General features: G+C 37.1%; 1 protein-coding gene across 1 annotated transcript in view; it reads left to right on the top strand.

Moving 5' to 3' along the window:
* The window catches only part of LOC107104336 (H-2 class I histocompatibility antigen, Q9 alpha chain-like), a 16,416-nt gene that overhangs the window by 993 nt on the left and 1,614 nt on the right, over positions 1–13,809 (top strand). The window contains exon 2 of the mRNA XM_015404322.1: positions 11,657–11,678. Within this exon, the coding sequence (XP_015259808.1) occupies positions 11,657–11,678 (22 nt within the window). The remainder of the gene's footprint in view (positions 1–11,656; positions 11,679–13,809) is intronic.

Here is a 13,809-nt window from a genome sequence, read left to right as displayed (position 1 = left end):
TAGATAGATAGATAGATAGATAGATAGATAGATAGATAGATAGATAGATAGATAGATAGATAGATAGATAGATAGATAGATAGATAGATAGATAAATACTTTATATATCCCAGATAGGGGAACATATAACATAGTATAAAAAACAACAATGCAGAATTAGATGCAAATAAATGAATAAAAAACTATACATAAAATAAATAATAATATAAAAACACTCAGTCCTTCAAGAGACATTAAACTGTCTAATGGCAGCCAGGACAAAAGATCTTCTTTACTTCTCTGTTCTGCTTCTCATAGGTATCAGTCTCAAACTATGGCTGTTTTCCTGAGCCACCAGTGCTGTGCAATGGATGGCTCCATTGGCCCTTATGGACTTCATCATTGCTCTAGTTCTTTTTTCCACCAGTTCCTCCATAGGAGTCCCTAAAAGTCCCTAAAAAGTATGTCCCTACACACATCAACGACTTAAGTACTTTTGTCCCTTTTTGTATGCCGCATTTGCCTGCACCGACCAGTCCAACTTATTGTCAAAACCTTATTGTCAAAGTGACGCCGGGCTACTTATATGTGGAGAAGAACTCATGGATCACTGCTCTGTACTCTGATTCATCCAAACCCTTCATGCAGGCCACTACAGCTGATTCACTAGAGTATTTCTGAATATGGCATGTTTTTTTTCAACAAAACAAAAACAAGGCTTTGTTAGGATATTGTATAAAACCTTAAACTCGACACTATTCCTGACATTTTGAATTGAAAAAGCTTCTTGGATGGGAAGCAAAACGTCTTTAAACTTGGGAACAAAGTCCATTGTTTTTAATTTTCTTTTTTTTGGAATGACTATTACCTCGATGACTGAGAAACTTCACCAGCGTATCCATTTCTTTACTTTTTTCTAACTGCAAGGGCAGCGCCTGTCTAGGGCAGCAAGGTCTTGGACACCTGGTCCCCCATTGTCTGTTTATTGTCTTTATTTCTGTGTGTTTTGTCTTTTCTTTGATGCATTGTACCAAAATGGAAATTTCACCCTACCGGAGTGCCACTCCAAACTGAGCGACAAAGAAATCTTTGAAATATCCAGGGCAGACAGTTATTTGTTGTAGCTTCTAATTGATAGAAGAAAAAAACCTTTAAAATAGTGGAAAGAAGGTACAAAGCCAAAAAATGTCACTTTGGTCCAAACATGTTTTATTAGTTTCCTCAGTTTAGAATGTTGGACACAGCCTCAGAGATAAAGATGGATAAAGGGTTTAAATAATCTTTGGGGGGCTCAAAGGGAAGGATTTCTGTTTTTTGTTTTTTTTCACCAGGGGGCAGAAAGGTACCCCTTAAGGTTAGAGCTGAATGTGGTTTTGTTGCAGTTCCTGTTATGTGCGGTTCTTTGCAGAACAGTCAAAATGTGATTATCTTGTTGCATTGTTTTAACTTTCTGCACACTTTGTTTGTTGGTACTAAGGTTGCTAACTCCTTTAAACCACCAGGCCAGGCATTGTCTTCCATCCCACCAGCATTTATTTTTCTATCTTTCTTTCATGTGAGAAATGTTTTTGTAAACGTTTGAGTTGAACCTGAATTTAATTAGATTCATTTTTTTGTTTCAAAATACAGACGGTTCATTTACTCACTAGAGTAAGAGCCCTGGTTTGGACACAAGAGGTGTCCTCTGGATGTGGAGGTGTCCCAGGGGCCTTCTGTCTTTTCTACAGCCTGTGTTTAAGGTGGGTCAGATCTGAAAATGCAACATTTTACAGTTTAAATGTCTCAATCTCCTCATAGCTGGATGGAGAATAAAAGGGAAGCTGTTGCCCTTGGGAGTTGATTTATACCCAGTGTAGAGAAAAGAAACACTAGCTACTGGGAAAAAAATAAATTAATTAAACTAGAATATGTGCCATCAGTGACCCTGACTTTTCACCATTTGTAGCAACAGAAAAGACTAAATACTTACATTTCTAGAACTATGTAATTCATTTTTAAAATAAACTAATATTCCATTATTTTTAATTGTGAAACCCAGGACAGCTTTCCAAAAACAGTGCCCTGGACTTTGTTTCCACGTTTGAAGATGACTTTATCCAAATCAATCCAATCCAATCCACTTTATTTATATAGCACGATTTCAATAAACACAAGGTTTCCAATGTGCTGCACAAAAAAGATGAAATAACCAAAATAAATAAAAGTAAATAAAATAAAATAAAAGCACTGCCCGCACAGGATAAAAATATGCATGTGTATACATAAAATGATAGAGTTGATCAAAAACAAAGCCTTGTTTTGGCCTATATTTGTCCTCGAATTCCACGCTATTTCTGACATTTTAAATTGAAAAAGCTTTCTGGATGTACAGCGAAACAACTTCAAACTTGGAAACAAAGTCCATTGGATATTTTTTACTTTTTTGGAATGAGTATAACCTGGATGAATGGGGATCTACACCAGCCCACAGCACAGCTTCACAGAAAGAGAAAGAAAACCTGTGTGGTGTTTTCTGTCCGCATAAACCATGGGTTAAAGGACTGCATACCTACACAAGTGTTGTGTGATCTTGTCTTGGGGGAGGGGCTCTGCAGCAGTGTGAGAGGCAAACCTTCATTCTTCACCCCAATGGTTATGTCACCATAAACATTGGTCCTCAGTGTCCAAAGTTATCATTATGGCTTATAGCCCAACAGCCTTCTCTGCATCTGCTTCACTGTGTGGCACAGCAGTTGATTTGCTGCTGAAAGGATGGCTGAGCAGAAGATAGTTATGCTGGATAGAAGACAGGAAACAGCCTTTCCTCCACTTCAGACCTCTAGAAATCAATATGCAGGAGAGGTCACTCTGCATCATCACCCTAATCAATCCACCGTTCCTGCACACATACTGTTCCAACCTCTCCTCTTGTGCAGCATGGTAAGGAGCATCCAGAGCAACAACACCATGCTCAAAAACAGCTTCTATCCTGTAGCTATAACACTGCTGAATTCAAGCCACACTTAACTCTGCTTTATCGATTTCTCTTTTTTCTTAAATATACAGCCTCTTGAACCGGGATCTGATTTTGTACCACAAACATGGAAATGTTAGATTGTATGACGATAAAAATCCTTGCATTCTTATTATTTTAAGTTCTATTAGTAATAAAATGCACATTTTGATGCTCTTATTACCTCTTGATGCAATGGTGGATCATTATATGCATAATGTGCATAAAACTACGTGTAGACTTGTTACTGCACACCTTTTCTTTAGACTTTCCAACTTGCAGAAAAAGGAACCCAGCTATGACCTTACAAATATATGAAGTAGGCTACAATTAGGACCTGATCTTCAAAGACTCAAAATAAGTGAATAAGTGAAATTTCAGATGCAATTTTCGTCTAAGTGAAAATAGTGGGTGGGTTGCGGATGGTCTACAAACATTGCTGTGCAAATGTTCAGAACTGTTTGGGTTCCAACCACTAAAATGAGCAGATTGTGAGTTCTTCAGTCAGTTGGAGAGTGGCTGTATAAGAAAGATGAGTTTCTAAGCCGTGTAGTTGGAAGCTAAAGTAATTATAAATATTTAAATAGTAACAGTTATATTATTTAATATTCCCAAACACTTCCACAAAAAGTTTGTTTTTATACATCCTGAGTTTTGCGTTAAATACTGTACCACGTGTTTTTTGTACTTTATAGATGAGGCCCCTGGTAAGAGGTGGATTCCATCATGCATTGCACTGCAGCTGGTTTAGTGCTTCTAGCAACATTCAACACTGAGAAGGTGTTAACCAACACACCGCGCTTTAACATCATATCCAGAGGTGTCTGTAAATATAGGCAAGATTTCAGGCATCAGTTATCCAGTGCTGATGCACTACATATTTTTTCAAATAAATTAATAACTATCAAGTGATATAAAAGGATTGTATAGTGACACATTTTACTGCTATATCAAAAAGCTTTATGAGGCTTGAGGTTCACCTCCAAGCAGAGCAACAACTTTACAGTGATTAGCAGCCAGAGCAACAATAGAGTTATTTAGATCAAAGCATTTCCATGGTTTAAGCATGACCCAGTTCAAGTTCATACCTAAATACAAAGAAAAACCTGAGGCAAGAGTTGAAATGTGTTGTTCCCAGATGTTCTCCATCTACCAGACTGAGCCTTCACTGTCTGATCAAATACTGTATGAAAAAAAGTATCAGACATGGTCTCTGAAGATGCGTGAGTATGAACACAAATACTATTGCTGCTGCTGTTATTGCTGCTAAAAGTAGCTCCACAAAATATTGCGGGACCTTGAAAAAAACTCATCGCAACCAAAATTATTTCAACTTAAAAAAAGAATCACAGCCTAAACTATGTGTTATGTAGGATCTTTGTTGGATTTGACGTTGTTTGTATGTTTATTTAGTCTGCTAATGTGGATTGGGCCATGGATTTATCAGAAAAGGGCCAAAGTTATGCACAAACTAGAAAGAGAGGGATGCAGTTTTTGACCTCCCTCTCTCTTTTACACTTCGGTACATTTTTAGTCATTAAGTAAACATTTCAAAGCAAGAGTCATTTTTTTTGTTCTGAACAACTATGTTGGAAGTAGAGGGAACGTCATGCTCAGGTTTCACTTAATAAGGATCTACATTTTTTATTTTAAAAAAAATAGCTTCATATTGATACTGGACTTAAGAAGATAGATCGAATATTTTTTTAGCAATGCTAGAAAGGATGAATGACAGAAAGCTTCTGTTGATCGTTAGCTGCTAACAAAGTTTGCTACAAGGTGGGTATTTCAGCTAATTGCTAACTTGTGAGTATCGACAGGTGCAGTGGTTTTCAACTGCTTCGTACTTGATTTAACATGTGGATAGTTTGCTGGTAATGGATGAACAGGATATTGAAAAGAGGAAAAAGGGATGACTGAAAGGCCTGTGGAAGGAGAAAACAAATCCAAGCTTTCAGATACCAGTTTTCCAGTTAACTACAATGAAACAACAAAATTGACCAGTTAATGGACAATGATTAATATGCTGAAATAAGCCTGTTGAAGATGGTGGCCCGTTGACTTCAGCCAACTGCAAAAAGAGTTCTGACTTGAACGTAGGCTTAATGCAGTCCATGACTGAGGAGGAGTTTTTGAGCGATCAAAAGAGCTGTTTTAATCCTAGAATGAGGACATTCAACTTGTTTTTTTTTTTTAAATGTGAGGGGTGGATAAGGGGAACATTTTAAATTTTCTGAAATGGCCCAAAGATGTGATAAACAGGTAGTACCTGAAGTAGGTCAGCTTTGTAACACTCTACAAGACGCAACTGGCATGAATCACAAAGTGGAAGCATTTCTTCTTTGTGTGTGTGTGTTTTTTTTTGTTTTTTTTTTTACAGAAGGCTGACAGGAAAGAGGATATAAGAGAGGAAGAGACATGCGGCAAAGGACCACAGGCCGGTTTCGAACCCAGGTTGGCCGCATCGAGAACTAAGGCCTCCATACATGGGTCATGCGCACTAGACTACAGTAGATCAGACCTATTGGGCATGGAACTGAAGGTGAAACCGATAATGATTCAGATTGTCTTCAGTTTTTGCTGCAGTGTACAGGTGGAAAACCACATAACCTAGTAAAAAACTGCCTCCACGTAGAACCTTCAGTAAGTTATTGTTATAAAGGTTATAAAATAGTTGAAGCATATATACACATTAACTACTGATTTGGCAGAGAACTAAACCTAATGATGGTTCTGCTTACAAAACATTTGCATTATTTCTGACAGGTTACGTCAATGCCATGGCAGATATTAACTACATTGAAGATTTGGATAACACAATTAAGATCCATACAAGCTCAGAAAAACACGGAGAAAGAAGGCTTCTAACTTGCAAGAAAAGGGTATAATTTAAGGAATTTGTTGACTTTGTCAATAAGCAAATTAAGTATATGCTTTACCTATTGTAAGTGAATATTAAAGGTGAAGCAAAGAAACCTGCAAAACAGAAATTAAAGGAGGAAAGTCCAGAAATAGTTTAATCAAAAAGGGTATTCAGAACAACAGCCTTTCATCCTAAAGGTAAAAACAGAGTTGATACAGACAGCTGCAAACATTAGAGACAGAAGAGACAGACACTCTACCTGTAAAGGAGAGTAACACACTATTTTATCCTACTGAAAACTAAAGAGTAAAGCATACTCAGAGAACATAGAATCTTTCTTAAAGTAAGGAACTATTTTGGCTGCTTAAAAACATGGTCACATGAGTAACAACTGCAAGGAAAAGGCTCAGTGGCAAGAATGTTCACCACAGCATCCTACTCTGTTACATATTCCTCATAAAGACTAAGGCCAAGAAGTAACAACAGAAAGTTGGAAAAGGCAAACAATATCTAGTCCTCTTGTCCAGATGAGTGAAAATGTCAGAGATACTGGGGCTGGTAAGGATTTATTTTTTGTTCATTATCCCAGTTCGTGTTGAGTCACAAAAGGGAACAGAAGAAGTAACTACTTATGCCTTTTTGGATCCAGGTTGTTCTGCCACTTTTGCACCAAAGTCACTCATAAATAAGATATTAGTAAGAGGGCACTATAAAAGCATTTTACTGAGCACAATGGGAAAAGAATCTCTAAACACTTCTGTTGTCAGTGGACTTGAAATCAGGAGACTGTATGGTGATCGGCATATACAGGTTCCAAAGCTATTTTCACAGGCAAACATTCCTGTGGCTAAAGAGAATATTCCATATCAGGAGGTCATTATTTTCTAGCCACACCTGGAGGATGTAAAGCTTCCAACAGTCAAAGCTGAAGTTGGCTTGCTTATAGCAGCGAATGTTCCCAAGGCAATGGAGCCAATAGAAATAATCCGTACTGTTGAAAATGGACCAAGTTGTTTGAGGACCACTGAGAGATGGAACCGCTTTAGCAGAATGAAATAAAGAAGTGAATACGAACAGAATCTTATTTCCCACGTTCGAAGGACTTTGGCAACTGCTGTTTAAACAGGACTTTTCTGACAATAAAAAATGAAGATAGATAAATGGTAAAAGAAGACACTTGTTGATAATCATTTACCTTCCTATTAGGGATAAGTCCCTGTCTTTGCCAAACAATCAATTTATTGTAGAGCACTATGCATTCAATTTTAAGAAAAAGGTTTTCAAAAGATGTCAAGTTTCATGAGGAATATGTCCCTTTCAAGGAAAGTCTGTGAAACTTGCTAAAGCTGAAGCAAAGTTTGCAGGAAGACACATGTGGTATCTGCCAAACCACGGAGTCAGACATCCAGTTAAACAAAAACTGTATGTTGTTTTTGACTGTGCAGCAAGGTTTGGGGGAAGATCATCAAACCGACAGCTTCCTCAAGGACCAGACTTGACAAGCTATCTTGTAGGGGTTACCATGCGCTTTTGACAGCAGGAGGTGGCCAAGTTAGAGTCAGCAGTGAAGATAAAGACCTTCTCTGGTTTCTCTGTTCATAGAACACAAGATGTCCACATCTTTTGAGCTACCTCTTCACCAAGCATTGCAAACACATTTTGAAGAGGAGTTATGTCAAGGAGCAGCTAAAACATTCAAAAAGTAAAAAGAATGAATTATTTTATGTGGGTGACTGTCTTAAATCCATTGCTGATGAAGGCACTGCAGTCTGACTTTGCGAGACTTGACATGTACCTGGCAAAAGGTGGATTTTTTACTAACAAAATGGTCAAGCAGCAGTGAGAAGTTGCCATATGCTATTCCTGAAGAGGAAAAAGTGCCAGTTTCTCAGGACTTGGACCTAAATATGGACAATTTGCCAATGGAGAGGGCATTAGGAATCTAATGGTGCACTAAAGAATGATCCATTTAAATTCAACATCAATATCAAAATTAAATCGCACACCAGAAGAGGCCAGCCGTCCCTGATTAGCTTAGTTTTTGATTGTTTGGGATTCATTGCTCCTGTGGTACTGCCTGTCAAAATAATCGTTGAGAATCTGTTATGAGAGGAATATGAATGCGATGTAAATCTTCCAGAGAACATTGTAAAAAACTTTAAACAATGGGTTGAAAGTCTGCAACTTCATAGAAATTTTGGAGTTTCCAGATGTTTCATAGAAAAAACTGTTTGGTTCTTCAGTCTTTGCACAGCGACATTCCTTTGCTGATGCTAGCGAGGATACCTGGGGAACAGCAAGTTATCTGCTACTGCGCAATGATTAAAGAGATGCCCAAGTCATTCTGATGATTGCTAAGACAAGGTTTGCACCAGTTAAAGCTCCAACTATTCCAAGAGTGGAACTGACTGCAGTCACATTAGCAGTTAAAATGGACAGGATTCTCAGGAAAGAGCTGAAGTTGGAGCTTAGTGACTGTGTGTTTTGGACTGTTAGCACTCTAGTGCTAAAATAATGAAACAGTTAGAGTACAAGATTCAAAAGGTTAGTTGTCTACAGAGTCTCAAAAATCCGAGAGGATACTAAAACATCACAATGGAGGAATATCAGTATCCCCATTAATCCAGCTGATCATGTCTGTGGAGAACAGAGAGTTCAAGTGAAAATACAAAAACTGTATATCAGGACCACAATTCTTATTCAGCCCACAAGATCAATGCCCCAAGAAGCCAGATCTCTTGATGGTTGACTTTGATGACCCGAAAATCAAAAGAATCACTTCATGTTATCTGACTTTTGTTCAAGAACAATGGGATGCAATAGATAGGCTGATGAAACACTTTCCTCTCTGGCAAAGTTACAGTATGCTGTTGCATGGTTAATCTAATCTTGCAAGAAGAAGTTATCCTGTCATGATCTCGGCGCTGATGGTTTGGTTTTTTCCTTTGCTCCTTGCTTTCCTGTCTAATTGGTTCTGCGGCTGATTATTGCCGATCATTTCCACCTGGTTCCCCTACTATTTAAGTTGTGCGTTTGCCTCCCATCAGCGCCGGGTTATTCTTGTGTTTTTGAGATACGTTCCCTAGCAATCTGTAGTCTGCCTGTTTCCCTGATAGTGACCAGTTTCTGCCCTGAGGATTTCGAGTTTTTTGCCTTGCCCCTGTCTGCTCTGTTTGTCCTGTCTGATCCTGGATTCTACCGGCTTCTGAACCTGGAACTGTCGTCTGACTTCGGCCTTGGATTTCCCCTCTGGACTCTGTTGCTGCTCGGCGTCTGCTGCGCGCTCTCAAGGAACGCTGGGGGCGTCTCCCGCCGCTACTGCGGTCAAACCTCAGCAAACGGACTAAACTTTGAATCAGGAAAGTGACTTTGCTCCAAGTCGTGTTAAACTCCATATCCAGTCACTGATCTGTATTCTCCCATTTCTGCAGAGAGCCGCCCCGCAGCAGCCGCCTGTGCATCATTCCATTGGGTTCCTCCTCATTTAATGTCATAATCTTGACACTAAGCCTGTCTGATTCCTCACAAGACACACTTGCTTAGTTCCGCCCGTTCTAATTGATCCACCTGCACCATCAGTATATAGTCAGCCTTCAGACCAGACATTAGTGCCAGATTATTTTGAGCAACCCGGTGAGATCCATTCCAGCATTTTAACACCTGACTTCCTGCCTGTTTGCCTTACCTGTCTTTTTAATCTATTACCAGAGCCTACATGAACCATTGTCTGATCTGAAAGCCTGCCTGTTACTGGGCATGGAACTGTGCCCTGATCCTCCCTTTAGTAGCCCTTTGGATTCTCTCTGGAAATTGGATAACCTGGCATGGACCCTGGACCTGCACATGAATCAGGCACTCTGGTTTACCCTTTTGCTATTCCTGCATAATTTTGCTCTTACAATTCTGACCCCTTTTACTTCCCTGGACATACCTTTAACAAACACAGAAGGATTCCCTGGAGATGTCCAGGCCTAACTTCTTAACGAGCATCTGTAATATCACACACTGACTGGCAAAATCGGTGATTCTGTGTTTGGATACAAATGCTTGCCAGGTCTGTGACCCAGAATTCAGTCTGAATTCATTCCATCGGCCATTTTCTGGTCATTAATATTTCCTCTCTCACTACAGAGGTTGAAAGATCCAGCTGCAGTCACCTCTTTTATGTTCTGCTGCAGTTTTATATTTAATAAACTGTTAAACCATTACTCTGTATTCAGGCTGCATTCTGGGTCCTCAGATTCTGTTCATTATATATAATCCTCTCTCAAATTACACAGTAAATACTAAGTGGCTGTTTAAATATGCAGTATAATGCTCTCTCTATAATGCTCTTATCACACATCAATGTTTTCTCATGAAGTTCTGTTAAATCCCTAGTCTGTGTGATTCTGCAAACAGGAGGACAGATAAGGTCGTTGATTTCTGTGATCGATTGTGAGGTGAAGAGATAGCGTTGATAATCATTTCTGAATATAAAAAGACATCTATAAGCAGTATTTGAATCCTCTACATATGTATATTTAATTCTCCCCCAAAAAATTATGCTCATTGTTTAATCCTAATCAAAAGGATGTGCTATGTTTAAATATGTGACACCTATTATGTCTAACAGACCTAGTGATTTTCTTTAATTGTCATATAAAAATATGACAGAACTCTGCTGAATAAATAAGGAACTAAAACTGTGTGATTGGCTCTAAGCAGGTTGAAGGTTGGAGGACAGATCTATGTCCACAGTCATCTGGAAGGTTCCATCATTGAGATATGATCTCTATTTTTAATTTTCATCAGAACTCTGGCTGCAGCATTTTGGATCAGCTGAAGGCTTTAACTAAAGTTTGTGGACTTCCTGATAGTAAAGAATAAGATTAAGAATAAGATTAAGAAATTTCAAATTTTTTGCAATATTCCACGGATGAAAGAAGGAAATTCTAGAAACCTCTTTGATGATTTAATAAGGGTGTAATATAATGGATTCAAAATATAACAACATACATATACCGGAAATATTTTTTTATAAAAAGCAGAGAGTTAGTCCAAGAAGGAAAGCATTTTGGGATTACAACTTTATGGATACTGACTAAAAAAAGACCTGGTTAATGCCTTTTAAGTATTGTATTTACAATAAGATAAGAGAGGTTCACACCTAGATTTTACACACTATAAATCTGAAAAAGTTTTATTTTTCAAAATTTTTTGATGCTGCAAATAAATGCAGTTTTAAAAACCAGAAACCTGATCTCCTTTATTCAAACGCTATGCCCAATCCATTGATTTCTGGGCTTAATTTGAACAGTACACAATGTCTAAAATGAAGATAAACATTGTAATTGACTGTAGAAGTGTAATTTTGTATTTTGTCCATGGGGATATTAAAGTTACCCTTTTCATGGACAAATGTAAATATTCCAAAACTTCTCCCAACATGAGAAGTTGCTTGTATTAGTAAATTAACTCCTTAATACTAATTAACTGTTAAAAAGGCACCACATCCACAGATATTTATGAGAAGTTTGTCAAAGAATGATGTGTTTACATTTTATTCCTATATGTCTTCTTATATATCAGACCACCTGTCTGTTGTACCATTGTTTATACAACTTTTTTCAATAAAGTTAATTGGAGAAAAAAAAGAGCATAACTGGGGAGAGCTTCAAACCTTATAACAGCGCTTCAATCTCTTCCTCTTCAAAAGGGTTGAAGCTGCGTGGAGCAGAGTTACTCTACAGTAGTTTCACTCGTGAACATTTTTTGAGAGGATAAAGATGTGGACAGAAAATGCCGGAATGAGAATTATGTCATTTTTTCTGTTTTTTCAGGAAATGCAAACTGCGATATCAGGTGAGTTATAGAAATGTATGTTTGCTCTAAAAACGCGCGTCCTTTTGACGTGTAAAGATATCTGATTTCTAAAACTGGATCGTTTATAAATAAAGAAAATGGCTCGGATTGTTTTTGCTTTAGCGAATGTAATCATTTACCTTATTGCAATTTATTTAGGATAAGTCTTTTTGGTTCAACCAGCTCTCTGCTAGAACATACGTATAATACGAGCTTTAATTAGTTCATTTATTTATTTAATTTAGTGCATATATATGTAAAAAATAATCATTTACAAGAAGATACAGCCACATACATTTTTAGATTTGTTTTTTATTCATTTATTTATATATACACTATGCACAGACAAGCAGAGTTTAATAGAAATAAAATGACACGATACAAGACAATTGCCTGCAAAAAAAAAAGGGGGGGGGGGGGCGATTACATCCATGGAGTCAGAGATAGAGCAGTTTCTCATTTAAGCGTTTCTACTCTTTGCCAATCTATAAGAAATCAGTGGTTCTTGAACTGTACTGATACTGTGTTGATATTGTTATTGAATACTGACACCTGCTGGACATTTAAAATCAGTACAGGCAAACTCTGACAGACTAAACACTGATTTGATGACCTATAAAAGGATTTAAGACTGTTTGATATTTTTAGATACAATCCATAAATAATGTGAACAATTAACATTTAATTGAACATGTGAATAAAAATGATTGAGGACTAGGATTTATTTATTTATTTAAAATTTGAAATCAGTTTGAATTCAGATAAGTTCAGTGATAACTGAGAGGAACAGGACGACAAAACAAGAAAATTAAAACAAATAGGAGATCAAAATAATCCCACTCGGCTGAAACCTTTATTTTCCCTTGAGGCTACTCCATATTTCTTGATTAATTTGATGATAAATCACAAAAGATCAGAGTTTCTTTTTTGTTTTAATAGATGCGTTACATTGAAAGATTAGAAACACATTTTAGTACGTCAGTCAGTTCAAAACAATTTCTGCATCGGTCACGTAACTGAACATTTGCTCAGAGTCTATCTCTCACCCTTTTTTAGTCCTGTGAGTACACCAGGTGTCTATGGCAACGTATTTGTCACTTCATTCTGGACAATATGTATGACAGAATTGAATTTTATTTTAAGGATGTTTTATTTGGGATCATGAAATATAAAAAAATAACTTTCTGACCATTTCTTCTCATGTAATCTTTTGCCACTTGCCAAGCTTTAAATGCACAAATGTAAAACTATTATGAATAAACTCTCATGTATCTCTTTTTTAAAGGAAGCAACAACTTTTTTTTCTAAATTGTCCTCCTCCAATAACAAAAAGGCTATTGCATCTATTTATCTTTATGCTCTAAATTGAAAGTATTTATGTACGGTAATTCCTTTTCACGATTCTATGTGTTACTTTACTTTATTACTGTTACTATTTTTACTTTTATTTTGTTATTTCTCAATTATTATTACTATATTTGTTCAATTACAAATTGTACTTATTGCTTTTTGTATATATACATTTTCTAATAAAGTTTATTCAAAAAAGTCACATGACTTTCTTAAAACAGTGGGTGCACTGACAGGGTTTAGCTGTAAGAGCTCAACTCATGTGACGACATCGGTGTTGCTCAACCCATCACTAATATACAGTATACTTGTAATAACCTGGAATGCACAAAGAAAAGAAAAAGAAAGACATGCAATACAGACCAGTTTGATACTTGCCCAGCTCAGTTCCAACTCACAGAAAGAAATCCATTCAGACTAAGACATAAGAAAAACAATTTTAATTAAAAGGCTGTTTTTCAGAGTGATCTATTTTCATATTTACACACCTACAACTTGCTGTTGGTGCAATAAAAGTTTTAGAATAATTTAATGAAATAAAATGGGTTAAAGTTGGTGAGTTCTGGGGTTCTGCTCTAAAATCCAAATTAGATCTATGGAGGTATAAAGAAATGCAAACAGACAACTGAGCCAAGATGTTCTACATGTTGAAAGGTCAGGTGTCATTTTTTTACATCTGGCTGCTAGATTAGACAGTCTGGCATTGATTCTTGTGCAGATAATCACAAATGTGCTTAGTATCTTTTTGAGTCAAAATCTAATGTAGCTTCTTGTCTTAGGT

This window comes from Cyprinodon variegatus, unplaced genomic scaffold (assembly GCF_000732505.1).
Source record: "Cyprinodon variegatus isolate N-32 unplaced genomic scaffold, C_variegatus-1.0 Scaffold1697, whole genome shotgun sequence".
In the NCBI taxonomy this organism is placed as follows: Eukaryota; Metazoa; Chordata; class Actinopteri; order Cyprinodontiformes; family Cyprinodontidae; genus Cyprinodon; species Cyprinodon variegatus.
Note: the sequence above shows the minus strand (reverse complement) of the source record. Positions and strands in the feature narration are given on the sequence as shown.